This window comes from Ranitomeya variabilis, chromosome 4 (assembly GCF_051348905.1).
Source record: "Ranitomeya variabilis isolate aRanVar5 chromosome 4, aRanVar5.hap1, whole genome shotgun sequence".
In the NCBI taxonomy this organism is placed as follows: domain Eukaryota; kingdom Metazoa; phylum Chordata; class Amphibia; order Anura; family Dendrobatidae; genus Ranitomeya; species Ranitomeya variabilis.
The window spans coordinates 649,887,583-649,902,226 of NC_135235.1; the positions used below are offsets into that span (position 1 = coordinate 649,887,583).

The 14,644-nt window shown below is 47.7% G+C and overlaps 1 protein-coding gene across 1 annotated transcript; it reads left to right on the forward strand.

The window, feature by feature from the left end:
• Positions 1–3,112: 3,112 nt before the first annotated feature.
• LOC143769279 (uncharacterized) lies at positions 3,113–5,029 on the forward strand. Its single transcript, XM_077257789.1, has 2 exons — positions 3,113–3,191; positions 3,267–5,029. Exons 1-2 carry the CDS (start codon positions 3,178–3,180, stop codon positions 4,264–4,266), a joined length of 1,014 nt encoding a protein of 337 aa, XP_077113904.1. The 5' UTR covers positions 3,113–3,177; the 3' UTR covers positions 4,267–5,029.
• Positions 5,030–14,644: the final 9,615 nt, after the last annotated feature.

Genomic DNA, 14,644 nt, shown 5'->3' on the forward strand with positions numbered 1-14,644 from the left:
TTTTTGTTGGTCCTTTCTTGTTTATAATTATTGAGCATTGTTATGCAGGCATCAAGTTATTGTTAATGTTTTTTCAAGTATGACTTGCGAAGCTTATCTTTGAGTTCGATTTTTGGCACTATCTATTTGGTTCATATCTAGATCAGTGTTTCCCAAACTCAGGGCCTCCAACGCATCATGTTTTCAGGATTTCATTATATTGCAGATGAGATAACCTGTGGAAATTTCTGATACCTTGATAGTAATTCCATCACCTATGCAATACCATGGAAATCATGAACACATAATGTGTTGGAGGCCCTGAGGACTGGAGTTTGGGAAACACTGATCTAGATTCTGCATTCTGTACATCTCTGAATACTTGAAAATGGGGACTTTGAGCCCTGAAATGCATTTTTTTAGACTACGTTTTCTATTCAGTTAACCCCTTCACTCCCAACCTTTTTTTTTTTTCATTCCCTTCTTCCAAAAGTCATTACTTTTTTATTTTTCTTAGTCCCATAATCCTATTTCAAGTAGGCCGGTTGCACTTCAATTATTAATAACCACATAATCTTTAATAAATTTATTAAAAATGCAGTTAAAAGACAGGGAAAAAATGGAAAGAAAACCTCCAAAAAAATCAAGGAAGGGAACAGTAAATTGTAGACAATAATTATGCCTGCAAACCAAACCAACATTTTTTTTTAAAGATTATAGCTTTCTGAAGGGGGACTGAATAAATGCTCAAAACGTCACTATATGTGCTAGCAAAGTGCCATGCAATGCAAAATGAAAATGAAAGTGACTGAAATATGAAAAGAAAGCCCTTATCATCAATTAATTGTGTGAAAAATGATATAAGGAAGGATTTTTACCTGGTATGATTGTTGTAGATTACGGTGGTAAGATGCGGCAGAAAGAGAAGTACTGTGACCATCCCTGCGCTTGACGAGGGCCGTTTGCTAGTGAGCTTATTCAAATCTCGCCCCAATCTACAACATACATCATACCGGGTAAAAATCCTTCCTTATATAATTTCTCACACAATTAATTCCTTCTCCCTGATTTCTTTTGGTTTTGTTGCGGTATAAGGCCGGGGTCACACATGCGTGTTTTACGTACGTAAGAGCGCAAAAACTACGTACGTAAAACTCGCATTACATACGGCACAATGCTTCTCAATGGGTCTAGTCCTATAAGGCGTATATTACGGATCCGTAATTTACGGAGTTGTACGGGCGCATAAAATCGCAGCATGCTGCGTTTGTCAGCGTATCGCGCAAAAAATACGCCAATGCAAGTCTATGGGAGAGCGTATAATACGGAATGCTTACGGACCATGCGTGTGCCTTGCGCGAAATACGGATTTACTGGCAGATGTCCTGAAATGTCCAAAGGCCTCAATCAGGCAGGTGAGACATGCTAATTAGCTGAAAAAGCCAGACAGTGAACCCGGAAGTCTGCTGCACGCCTCCACGGAGTGATATTCAGCATGGCAAACATTGTCAACGCGGACATGCTGATAATTTTGGTCCAAGAGAGGCCTGTCCTCTGGGACCAAAGAGACCCTAATTATGCCAACAGGGCACAAAAAGAGGCAGCATGGAGGAGCGTGTGTGTGGCCCTCTTCCCACATTATGACCAGCAGCCACGTCAGGCACAGCGACAGATAAGTAAGTACACCCATGTTTGAAATGTAATGTTCTTGTGAATTATCAGGCCCTTACTACTTTGAATTTCTCTTCACGAATTTAGTAAATAGTCATGAAGGAACTAGAAAGCCCACCAGTAGATCCATGGTGTTGTACATGAGAAACGGATTTCATTAATGTTTAGAATAGGTGTCCCTTTTACTTACTAAGGCCGGTTTCACACGTCAGTGGCTCCGGTACGTGAGGTGACAGTTTCCTCCCGTACCGGAGACACTGACACACGTAGACCCATAAAAATCAATGCATCTGTTCAGATGTCATTGATTTTGTGCGGACCGTGTGCGGACCGTGTCTCCGTGTGCCAAACACGGAGACATGTCAGTGTTCGTGGGAGCGCACGGATTACACGGACCCAATAGAGTCAATGGGTCCGTGTAAAACACGCACCTCACACGGACATTCTCCGTCTGGGGTCCGTGTGGCGTGCCGGAGACAGCGCTACAGTAAGCGCTGTCCCCCCCACATGGTGCTGAAGCCGCGATTCATATCTTCCCTGTAGCAGCGTTTGCTATAGAGAAAATATGAATGATAGTGTTTAAACTAAAGATCCATGTGTCCGCCGCCCCCCCACCCCCTGTGCGCCCCCCCCGCTGGTCAGAAAATACTTATCCGGGTCCCCCGTCGGCTGTCGCTCCTTCCTGGTCTGGCCGCGCCTCCTACTGTATGCGGCCGATTACACTCATGAATATGTGGCTCCACCTCCAATAGGGGCGGAGCCGCCTATTCATGAGTGTAAATGAGCGGCCCCACGTGACCGCATACAGTAAGCCGCGGCCAGACCAGGAAGGAGCGACTGCCGACGGGGGATCCGGGTGAGTATTTTCTGACCAGCGGGGGGGGCGCACAGGGGGGGGGGGGGCGGCGGACACATGGATCTTTATTTTAAACACTATTCTTCATATTTTCCCTGCAGCAAACGTTGCTGCAGGGATGATATGAATCGCAGCTTCAGCACCATGCAGAGTGGGTACCACACGCTCCGTGTGGTACCCACTCGCCATACGGGCGGCACACGTGTGCCGCAGGTATGGCCTCCGTGAGTTCCCAGGCACACGGACACGGATAACTCCGGTACCGATTTATTCCGGTACCGGAATTATCTGGACGTGTGGGACAGCCCTAACAGTGTTTCCCATTATTTGTCCTTTCTGTGATAGAGGTTAGTGGACTCTGTCCTTGTGGCTTTGCTTGCTAATTGTGTTTTTTGGGTATATTTAAGATTAAATCTTCTCCACAAAGGCCTATTTGGATGCTACACTTAAATCTCTGTAGTCAGTTCCCCCTTTTGTGAGCTCACTGATTAATGGCCTAAAGAATGTGTGTATTTTTTGTTGTTTCAGTGGGTGATGTTACAACAACGTGGCGGAGTATCCGCGACCAGGACAGGAGGGAGAGGCAGCAGCGGGAGAGAAGTGGAGCCAGGGCACCTCCCAAAAAAAAAAAATACATATATTTTGACCGACTCAACTTTCTGAATCCCAGCATGGACCTCAGGCCGTAAGTAACAATATTTTTTGTTTATTTTTTGGTTTTTGTATTATTTGTGGACCTAAAACATTTTTTCTTTTTCAGAACTCAGTCTAACCTCACTGACAGGGAGACAGGGTCTGACTCGGAACTTGTCATTGACCCAGTTGGGGAAGTTGAAGAGGTGGCTGGTCCATCTGATGCTCCCTCTGGCTCCATCCCTCCTGGATCCTCATCTGGTCAGGCAGCTCCATCTGCCTCCGTCCCACACCCTGAGGACCCACATTTTGCCTCTTCTGCAGCAGCCTCATCAGCAGCACCACCACCTAGCCAGGATGACCCTGGAAATAGCAGCAGCCCAACTGTTGCCCTGGCTCCATCCCCACAGGCTGCAGGCAGACCACAGCGTGCACGCCGCAGAAGAGAATTGCTTCAAAGGCGCCAAAACGTGGATGCTGGGGTCCTGAGCTACTTGGCCCGTGTTCGAGATGATGATGGGGAGGAGGGATTTACCAGGAGCATGGCCCATTACTTAAGGTCCCTAGAGCGTGAGTTAAGGCTTCGTGTGAGAGGGTGTTTTCAGATCCTTGTTGACGCATGCACCCCCCCAAATAACCCATACAATCTCATACATATGATTGAACAGTGGCAGATGTCACCTGAAAATGTTCTGCGGCCTCAGAGATTACAAGGCCTGGCAGCTCAACAAGGATCTGAAGCACCCCCTCCACGACAGCCAACACCTCAGCCCCAACCCCCATCAAACACACAATGGCCACCTCAGCAACATATGGCGGGATATCTTCAACCATCCCAATATGGCCACTTGTCCACACCCAGTGCTGGAGGCTGGTCCCAACCTGGGTATGGACAATATGGTCATTTTGGGTTGGGTTATGATTCCCGGCAATATGGTTATCACCAGCAGGGGTATCTACCAAATCCTCGCCCCACTCTTCCAAGTTCCCAGCATCATAGCTTGGCAAATGTCCCTCAGGCCACTACAACATCTGCACAGGGTGCTGGACAATTGGCCCTACAAATGCCACCTGATGCAGACAATGAGCAAGCTACTTCTCCTGCCCCAACCTACCAGGACTTGTAATTTTTTATTTTTTTAATGTTACTTTAAACTTTTGTTATTTTGTTTTTAATATGATTTGGATACAATATTTAGGCTTGTATTGTCACTACAGAGCATGTTTTATTGTGGTTGTTTTCACTATTTTTGGATAAAAAGAAAAATAGGCCTTTATAAGGCCAAAAAAAGGTTCTGAAAAAAACAGAACCTAGAAAGTAAAAAAAGGTATTCAGTAAAACGTTTTATTACTACCAATCACCGTCTGTATGCGCTGGATTCATTCTTCCATCACACACACATGATATGCTGATAACCATATGTGAAATAAGAAAATACAACACACACAGTTGGAAACTTGATTAACACATACTTTATAGAGCTAATTAATTACACATGCAAAAAGGCATAGTCTTGCCAGGGAATAGCACCTTGAGGAGTCAGAAAATAATTTGTAAAGATATCACGAACTCTCAGTCCAGAAAGTGGACGACGCGGAGGAGGGACATATGGGGTAGGCCTAGGAACATTGTTCAGGAGGTTAGCTTCAAAATTTGGAGAGGAACAATCATGTATTCTTGTGAAATTATGGAGAATGACACAGGCTTTGATCACCTCATTGATTGTAGCCTCACTCAGCTGGATGGCAGACTGAAGAACACGCCATTTGGCCACAAGAATCCCAAAGGCGCACTCAACCAGTCTCCGTGCCCTGGCAAGTCTCAAATTAAACACCCTCCGCCGGTGGTCAAGGTTGCGCCTGGGGTAAGGCCTCATGACGTGCCTCGACAGTTGGAAGGCCTCATCTCCAACAAAAACAAAAGGCACTGCTTCCGCATTGGAGCCTGGGAGTTGTTGTGGTGGTGGGAGGTTCAACTGGTTGTCACGTAGCCGCCGACCCATTATGGACGAATTGAAGACCCTAGAGTCTCCAGTTCACCCATAGGCCCCAATGTCTACAATTACAAACCTGTAGTTACTGTCAGCAACTGCTAACAGAACTACAGAGAAAAACTGCTTGTAATTGTAGAATTGGGAACCAGAGTTCGGCGGCTTACGCACCCTGATATGTTTCCCATCCACAGCTCCAATGCAATTAGGGAAGTCACAATTATTTCTGAAACCTGTGGCGATTTTAAGCCAATCGTCCTGTTTTGGCTCCGGCAACACAGCTTCATGTAGTTTCTGCCAGATTTGGGAACAGGTTGTCCTAACAATGCCTGAAATGGTCGACCGCCCAATCAGAAACTCCAGGTGTAGACCCGCATAGGACAATCCTGTCGACAGGAAGCTGCAATACAACAAAAAGGGAAAAGAACAAAACATGAGGATGACGAACAAAGGAATAAGCCAAAGTGTATATTTCATTTACTATTACATTATTTACAGTATACAAATTTACAGTTGACAAAATAAATAGACTAGAATATTGCCAAAATTCTTTGATATGTGCTTGTGGCTTCATGTCAAAGTGAAGTTAATTAAACCTAGTAGGACACCACACATTTGGAAAGAATCCCCCCCCAAAAAACAGTATTTTAAAATGTGGAATACATACCGTAAGGTTAGGAGCAGACGCTCCTCAGCAGAGATGGCTTTTCTCATCCAGGTGTCCTGAAAGGTGAGCCCAGGACGTAAGATCTCCAACAACATGTCAAAAGTCTGGATGGACATGCGAGTATACTGGTAAAACTTCTCTGGATGTGCCCTCAAAGCTGAATATAGTCTCTGGAAATGGCCTTTACTCTGGCGTTGGGTCAATAGAGGATGTACCCACAATCTTCGTCTCCTCCTTCGCGGATCCACATTGACCGGATATGGCTGGCCAAAGCGACGAGACAACACCCAGTGAAGCAACACCCGCTGAGTTGTGCTTAAATACACAGGGCCAGACATGTTTTTAATCGCCAAGCACCACAGCCAAAATATGCTAGAGAACATATAGGGCAGATGGGAGGGCTCCACCTGTTGTAGAGGGCTTAAATAGTGTGGTTAATGATGGTTTAAATGATTTGCAGGCCTGAAAACCGTTAAATGTCCATTTTGTGATGGTGCGTGATAAATACGCAATACGGATCACATACGGATTACACACGCACAAGCACATGCGCAAAATACGCGACCACACCTAAGCAACGCAGGAACTACGGAAGTCGCTTACGGAGACATTTTGGCGTATTGAACGCGTAGTACGGACGTATAATACGTGGCGTATTGTCTTACGCCATGTGTGACTCCAGCCTAACTGTGTTTTTTGAAGAAGCCGCAATAAGGGCTTTCTTTTGATATTTCAGTCACTTTCATTTTCATTTTGCATTGTATGGCACTTTGCTAGCACATATAGTGATGAGCGAGTATACTCGTTGCTTGGGTTTTCCCGAGCACGCTCGGGTGATCTCTGAGTATTTGTAACTTCTCGGAGATTTTGTTTTTGTTGCCTCAGCTGTATGGTTTACAGCTACTAGCCGGCTTGAATATATGTGGGGATTCCCTAGCAACCAGGCAACCCCCTCATGTACTCAGCCTGGCTAGCAGCCGTAAATCATGCAGCTGAGGCAACGAAAACTAAATCTCCGAGCAGGTACAAATACTCGGAGACCACCCGAGCGTGCTCGGGAAAACCAGAGCAACGAGTATACTCTCTCATCACTAATAGTGACTTTTTGAGCAGTTATTCAGTCCCAATCCCAATTTACTCCCTTTTTCCAGTCACTTTGTACTACTACAGCAGATTATGTGGTTAGTTTTCTGTCAGTATGGCCGTATGAGGGTTTGTTTTTTGGATGAGTTGTACTTTTGAATGGCACCATTGATTTCACCATATAGTGTATTGGAAAACAGAAAAAAAAATTCCAAGTGCAGTCAAATTGCAAAAAAAAGTGCAATTCCCAATAGTTTTTTGTTGTTTTTCATTCACCATGTTCACTTTATGGTAAAACTGACCAGGTAATATGATTCCCTGGGTCAGTATGAGTACATAGATGCCGAACATGTATAGTTTATTTTTTATTTAAGCGGTGAAAAAAAATTCAGACATTTTTGAATGGAAACATTTTTTTTTTGCATTTGTTGCCATTTTCTGAGACCCATAACATTCTCATTTTTCAGAATCTAGAACTTATTTTTTGCAACCTGATCTGACGTTTTTATTGATACCATATCTTTGCTCCCATTTGCATCCAAACTCCTTGAGCAGCACGTCCATGCTGAACTTTCCTCTCACTTTGCATCTAACTCTCTCTTCGACAACCTACAATCTGGCTTCCGTCCCCACCATTCCACTGAGACTGCCCTGACCAAAATTACTAACGACTTACTTACAGCCAAAGCTAACAGACAGTTCTCTATTCTCCTCCTCCTAGACCTGTCCTCTGCCTTTGACACAGTTGACCACTGCCTCCTACTACAGATCCTCTCTTCCTTTGGGGTCAAAGACCTCGCCCTATCTTGGATCTCCTCATACCTTGCCAACCGCACATTTAGCGTTTCCTACTCCCATACTACCTCTTCATCTCGCCCCCTCTCTGTTGGTGTCCCTCAAGGCTCTGTCCTAGGACCCTTACTCTTCTCAATCTATACACTCGGCCTGGGACAACTCATAAAGTCCTATGGCTTCCAGTACCATTTATATGCCGATGACACTCAGATCTACCTCTCTGGTCCAGATGTCACCTCCCTGCTCTCCAGAATCCCAAAGTGTCTATCAGCCATATCCTCCTTCTTCTCCTCTCGCTTCCTCAAGCTCAATGTGGACAAATCTGAACTAATTATCTTTCCTCACTCTCGCATATCTTGCCTACCTGATCTATCTATCAAAATAAATGAAATCACACTTTCCCCTGTCCCCAAAATCCGCTGCCTCGGAGTAACCCTTGACTCTGCCCTGTCCTTCAAACCGCACATCCAAGCTCTCGCCACCTCCTGTCGCCTCCAGCTCAAAAATATTTCCAGAATCCGTCCTTTCCTCAACCCACACTCTACCAAAATGCTCGTGCATGCCCTAATCATCTCCCGCCTCGACTACTGCAACATACTCCTCTGTGGCCTACCTTCTAACACTCTCGCACCCCTCCAGTCCATCCTTAACTCTGCTGCCCGTCTAATTAATCTCTCTCCTCGCTACACTCCTGCTTCCCCTCTTTGCAAATCCCTTCACTGGCTCCCAATTTCTCAGCGTATCCAGTTTAAATTACTAACACTGACCTACAAAGCCATCCATAATCTTTCTCCTCCGTATATTTCCACACTAATCTCTCAATATCTTCCCTCACGTAATCTCCGGTCCTCCCAAGACCTCCTCCTTTCCTCCACGCTTATTCGCTCCTCACCCAATCGCATCCAAGACTTCTCCCGAATATCACCCATCCTCTGGAATTCAGTGCCCCAACACATCCGGTTATCCACTACTTTTGGATCCTTCAAAAGAAACCTGAAAACCCATCTCTTCAAAGAAGCTTACAGCCTGTAAAGACTACACGGCCACCTCAACACCACTGGAGCTACTGCAACCCTTGACCTACTGTCTCCTTCCCCACAATCCTGTAGATTGTAAGCCCGCAAGGGCAGGGTCCTCTTCCCGCTGTACCAGTCTGTCATTGTTAGTTTTGTTTACTGTAAGTGATATTTGTATTTTGATGTAACCCCTTCTCATGTACAGCACCATGGAATTAATGGTGCTATATAAATAAACAATAATAATAATACCATTTTGGGGTAATTATGATGTTCTGATTGCACGTTCTGTATTTTATTGCAAGGTTGCTTTTACAAAAATAACGTAAATTGGAGGATTTGATTAATCTTCCTTTTACGCAGTTTACCAATCAGATTAATTTACTTTTGATTTTCATCAAAAGTACCAAATATGAGTATTTTTTGTTTGTTTTCTTAATGGGGCAAAAGGGTGATTTAAACGTTTGTAGGCTTTTTTTATACTTTTTAAAACTGTTTTTTTTTTACTTTATATATTAGTCCCATTAGGAGACTTGAAGCAGCAATGGTGTGATAGCCTGTGCTATACAGTGCAGGGCTTCAGAAAAAGTATAGCAAAATCATGATGCCCTACAAACACCACTCACGAACCGGCGTTCACAGGAAGATCATGATGACAAGTACAGGGGTCTTTGGCGGCACTCCGCAATCAAATGACAGGCGCCGATGGGTGGGATTTGTAACGGTCTGCTGGTGCATGTTAAATGCTGCTGTCAGTGATTGACGGCGGCATTTAACTGGTTAACAATCGTGGGTGGATCTGGGATGCACGCACGGCTGTTAGAGGCACTTGATGGCTGATTAAATCAGTAATCATGTGTGGGTAAGGATGTGGGCTCAGTGCAGTTTTGCACATGTTCCGGAGGCTTGGCAATGCATCCTCGCCCTCGGACATGCACCATAGCGGTCTGATGGCTGGGGGTGGATGAGGGGCACACGGCGATCTGCGCAAGTGCAGCGCCCCAGAGTCTTGGTCGTTGCAGTACTGTGGCTCCGCCGCTAAGGGGGGCTATGGTACGTCTGATGGCACTGAAGGAGTTCATCTGACCAGGTATCACATACACCAATACATTTCACAGTCGGGCCTCCAGGGGGAGCTAAGGGTGCTATTTATTAGGCCACTCCTCACCGTATGGGCAAACTGGGGGTCAGGCAGGAAAGTTAGACAGAAAGCTGACTGGGTTGGAACCAGGCAACACCTTGTGGCAGGGGGTGTTGTGGGGAAGATTCAGTAGGGTCCCTGTCAGGTTTGGGACCCTGACAGAGGCCTGGCAACAAGAAAGAACGTCACGGGACCGTGCCTGCTCAGCATAGCGGCGGTGCCCTAAGAATGGATCAGAAGCGAGATATATTGTGCTGAGTGAGAAACGAGATCAAAGCAAGAAGGAGAATACCAGTAGGAGTCGTGCTGTAAGACCGAGGCAACATCCTACTGAGGCGCACAACCGGCGGCCGGAACGCCGAGGAAGTATTCATATATCTAGCTCCAGGCAATACTTCAAACCAACGGCAGGACAGTCAGTCACAGGCGGGCTGTCTCACCTAAATCACCTATGCAGACATGGGGGGCAACCTGTGGAGAGGGGCGACTCTAGGGTCCCGGAAGAGCTCCGAGCCTACCTGTCATACGGGTGCGTCCCAACCATAACACCGGGAGGGACGGGGGATTAGCAGAACATCATCTAATTGAGTTGTTGTGAGGGAACACGAGAAACAGACACAACAGTTGTGGGGACTATCCCGTAAGCACAGCAGGGGAGGACCACAACACATAGCGCTAGCAGGAAGGCACAGATTTCCACCTGCAAAGAGAACTCTGGAGGTGCCATCGGACCGGCCGGACTTGCGCAGCCTGGTGAACCATATTCCGGACTGAGGACCCAGAGACCTTCAGTAAAGAGGTAAAGAGACTGCAACCTGGTGTCCTCGTTATTTACTGCACCGCACCACCACCACCATCCACATCTATCATTTACTGTACGCCCCTCAGCAGGGTCACGGACCGGGCCTAGCCACCGTGACAACCCCAGAGCAGAGACTCAGAGGCCCGGTACCGGGTACCCCTCGGCCCTGCGGCAGTGGGGGCGCTACAACTTGGCGTCACGAACAGGATCTACTTAAGCCTGAGGAATTGGGTTATGTGTGCCTTGGAACTGTGATTTATTATACTTGGACTGTGATTTATTGCAAAGACTGTGCTGTGCCACTTGCCGCCAAAATCCGCCGCCATTACAGCGCTGAGGAGAGCGCAGGAGAAGAAGAGGGGCGTGGAGTTGGCGTAGACAAGCTGAAGAGCGCGAAGGACAATGGCCGCCCAGTCTAAATATTTCTGTGTCCTGAGGACGTGTCCATCAACAGCTGAGGTCCGCCTCCTGATCCTGTTTGGAGGGTGGAGACCATGGAGACGGGGCCGCCCACGAAAGAGACCGCGGGAAGAAGACGCTGGGGAGGAGATAAAGATGGCGACGCCGGGAGCACCGCGTGGGGATGACCTGACTCGGCATGGAGCCGCATCATCGGACACAGCCTCGGAGACGCCATCGTTGCGGGGACTGGCTCTCACGGAACCACCGATGGGTCGACCTAACTGGCAGATGTCCGAGGAGTGTGTGGCCGCAGCCGAGGTCCGACAGATAGCACGCCGCTTGGAGGCTGACGCCCGCAAGCTCGCTCGGCTGGGCCAGCCCACGGAGGTCCGCCTGTCTCCGGTGTCCCCTGCTCCTCCCAACCCGACCGCGGCTGAAGGTACGCTGCAGACACAGGGCATGAGAATCCTGCCGGAGGCCGAACACCTACGGCGCCTGTTGACGGCGTGGCGGAGCCGGCCCCAGCCTGCAGCCCAGATTGACCTGACCAGCGTGGAAGAAACCCCGCCGTCACACTGGGGTGTAGTGGTGTCCTTTAACTCCCGACACGGAAGGGGAGTTATACAGGAGATTGGGGAGCCGCTACAGGTCCGTGTAGACCGGGAGGAAGTAGAGCCCTGCGGAGGAAGGTTCGCTCGCGACCTGGAGCCAGGTGACGCTGTAACCTACACCAGGTGGAGGAGGGAAACAGGTGAAGCTGGCTGGATAGCTCGGGGCGTCCAGCGGTGCGTCGCACTCCAGGCCGCTGCCGGAACATCAGAAGACAAACCTGCTGAAAAGGCAACAGAACCTGTCCCTGCGGAGCAGCGGGGAACCCGGACCCACCACGTACCTTGGGGGCGTGCCGGTCCATCAGTGGGAAGAGCATCATGGCGAGGGATCCTGTCATTGCTGGGGCAGGAACCGCTCCTTGGATCGGCAGCGCAACCCATTGGTCTGGTGAGGCCCGGAAGGAAACCACCTTCTGCACCACAAGAGTAAGATCTTAAAACTCTGCATAATATGTAAATAGTTCTTCAAACTGTTTGGTTTCTGCTACGTTGCTGCTAAAACCCGTCCAGGGTTAACTCTTAAAGGGATCCCTTTGTTGACCCAGGATCCCTATTGTTTCTGCTTTTTGGTTTGTTTTCTAATTTTTGCTCAACTTCCCAAAAACTGCTGGAATCATGAACAGTGCATGATACAAACTTCTTGTATATAGTTTGCACCTTCTTAAAGGTGCTCTCTACTGGTTTTATATAAAAGACGGACTCTTTGCGAAGATACGGTTATTGGAACTTGTACTGGAGTCCTTGCTGCATACGGACTTGCAGCTTGAAAAGTTGCACTACCTCATAGAGACTTGGTCCCCTCTTAAAGGGGATGTTCATCAATAGCACTTAAGGAATGATGATGCTTTGAAAGAAGAAGTAATAATGTTGATATGTGAAAGTTAAATGTAACCAATTAGTTGATTGTAAGAAATGTTCAATAATGTTAATAGAAGGATGAGGACAGGAAGTGAACCTGTAGGGGTTAGTGGTGAGTCCTCTTAGGAGCCATATAGAGATGGCTCAGTGATCTCAAACTGAAAGAAAAACATGTTCTATACTGTGTATAGTAGTGGAAGGACAGTAGGCTCAGGCGGAAAGGAGCGGTCCTGTAATAGAAAGGAGAGGCAGTAGGTCTGGAGCCGGTAGGACAGGCGGTCCTGCAGACGTAAAGTAGGAGAATGTAGCACAGTTGCTCAAGCCTTATAATGTGTTATAAGAAGGTCTTTAGTGGATTTAGAGTGTACATCCTTAAAGGCAATGTTGAATTAATGTTTAAAACTTTTGCACTTAGTAGAATACCCGGTTGGGTAAGAAAAGTTATTTAAAAGTATTTAACCATGTTTGTAACGTTCAAGTGTCCTCACCTCCCATAAAGGGAAGCTCTGTTCAAATATGCTTATTGTTATTGCACTCACAAAAATTGTATGTCTTTTTGCTGACATGTATTGTTGTTTTCTTCCCAGTCCCGGAGTACTGGATTTAACCGGGGGGGAGTGCAGCGCCCCAGAGTCCTGGTCGTTGCAGTACTGTGGCTCCGCCGCTAAGGGGGGCTATGGTACGTCTGATGGCACTGAAGGAGTTCATCTGACCAGGTATCACATACACCAATACATTTCACAGTCAGGCCTCCAGGGGGAGCTAAGGGTGCTATTTATTAGGCCACTCCTCACCGTGTGGGTAAACTGGGGGTCAGGCAGGAAGTTAGACAGAAAGCTGACTGGGTTGAAACCACGCAACACCTTGTGGCAGGGGGTGTTGTGGGGAAGATTCGGTAGGGTCCCTGTCAGGTTTGGGACTCTGACAGAGGCCTGGCAACAAGAAAGAATGTCACGGGACCGTGCCTGCTCAGCATAGCGGCGGTGCCCTAAGAAAGGATCAGAAGCGAGATATATTGTGCTGAGTGAGAAACGAGATCAAAGCAAGAAGGAGAATACCAGTAGGAGTCGTGCTGTAAGACCGAGGCAACATCCTACTGAGGCGCACAACCGGCGGCCGGAACGCCGAGGAAGTATTCATATATCTAGCTCCAGGCAATACTTCAAACCAACGGCAGGACAGTCAGTCACAGGCGGGCTGTCTCACCTAAATCACCTATGCAGACATGGGGGGCAACCTGTGGAGAGGGGCGACTCTAGGGTCCCGGAAGAGCTCCGAGCCTACCTGTCATACGGGTGTGTCCCAACCATAACACCGGGAGGGACGGAGGATTAGCAGAACATCATCTAATCGAGTTGTTGTGAGGGAACACGAGAAACAGACACAACAGTTGTGGGGACTATCCCGTAAGCACAGCAGGGGAGGACCACAACACATAGCGCTAGCAGGAAGGCACAGATTTCCACCTGCAAAGAGAACTCTGGAGGTGCCATCGGACCGGCCGGACTTGCGCAGCCTGGTGAACCGTATTCCGGACTGAGGACCCAGAGACCTTCAGTAAAGAGGTAAAGAGACTGCAACCTGGTGTCCTCGTTATTTACTGCACTGCACCACCACCACCATCCACATCTATCATTTACTGTACGCCCCTCAGCAGGGTCACGGACCGGGCCTAGCCACCGTGACAACCCCAGAGCAGAGACTCAGAGGCCCGGTACCGGGTACCCCTCGGCCCTGCGGCAGTGGGGGCGCTACACATGCACCGGCAGTTCAATCCCATTGGTTGGCCAACAGCCATGTCATCAGGGCCATGGGGCTATATGGTTTTGCAGTGAACATTGTTCATTGCATCACTCTCCCCTTGAGAAAGCAGTGACATAAGCGTTGGTAATTTATCTGCACGTTGTTTAGGATCATTTAACAGAATGGTTAAGAGTTGCGATTAATCCGCTTCTGGGTCAATTTTGGAATTATGGTGGGAAGGTTTTTTCTAAGGAAGTCTATTTACTACTGATGCATATATGGATACTTTTTTTCTTCCCCTCATTCACCCACCCCCAGGACCCATCTCTATAAAATGATTCCCATTCTTTGTTTGTCAACACTAGTTTGTCCATTTTATAACCCATGTGTGGTCTT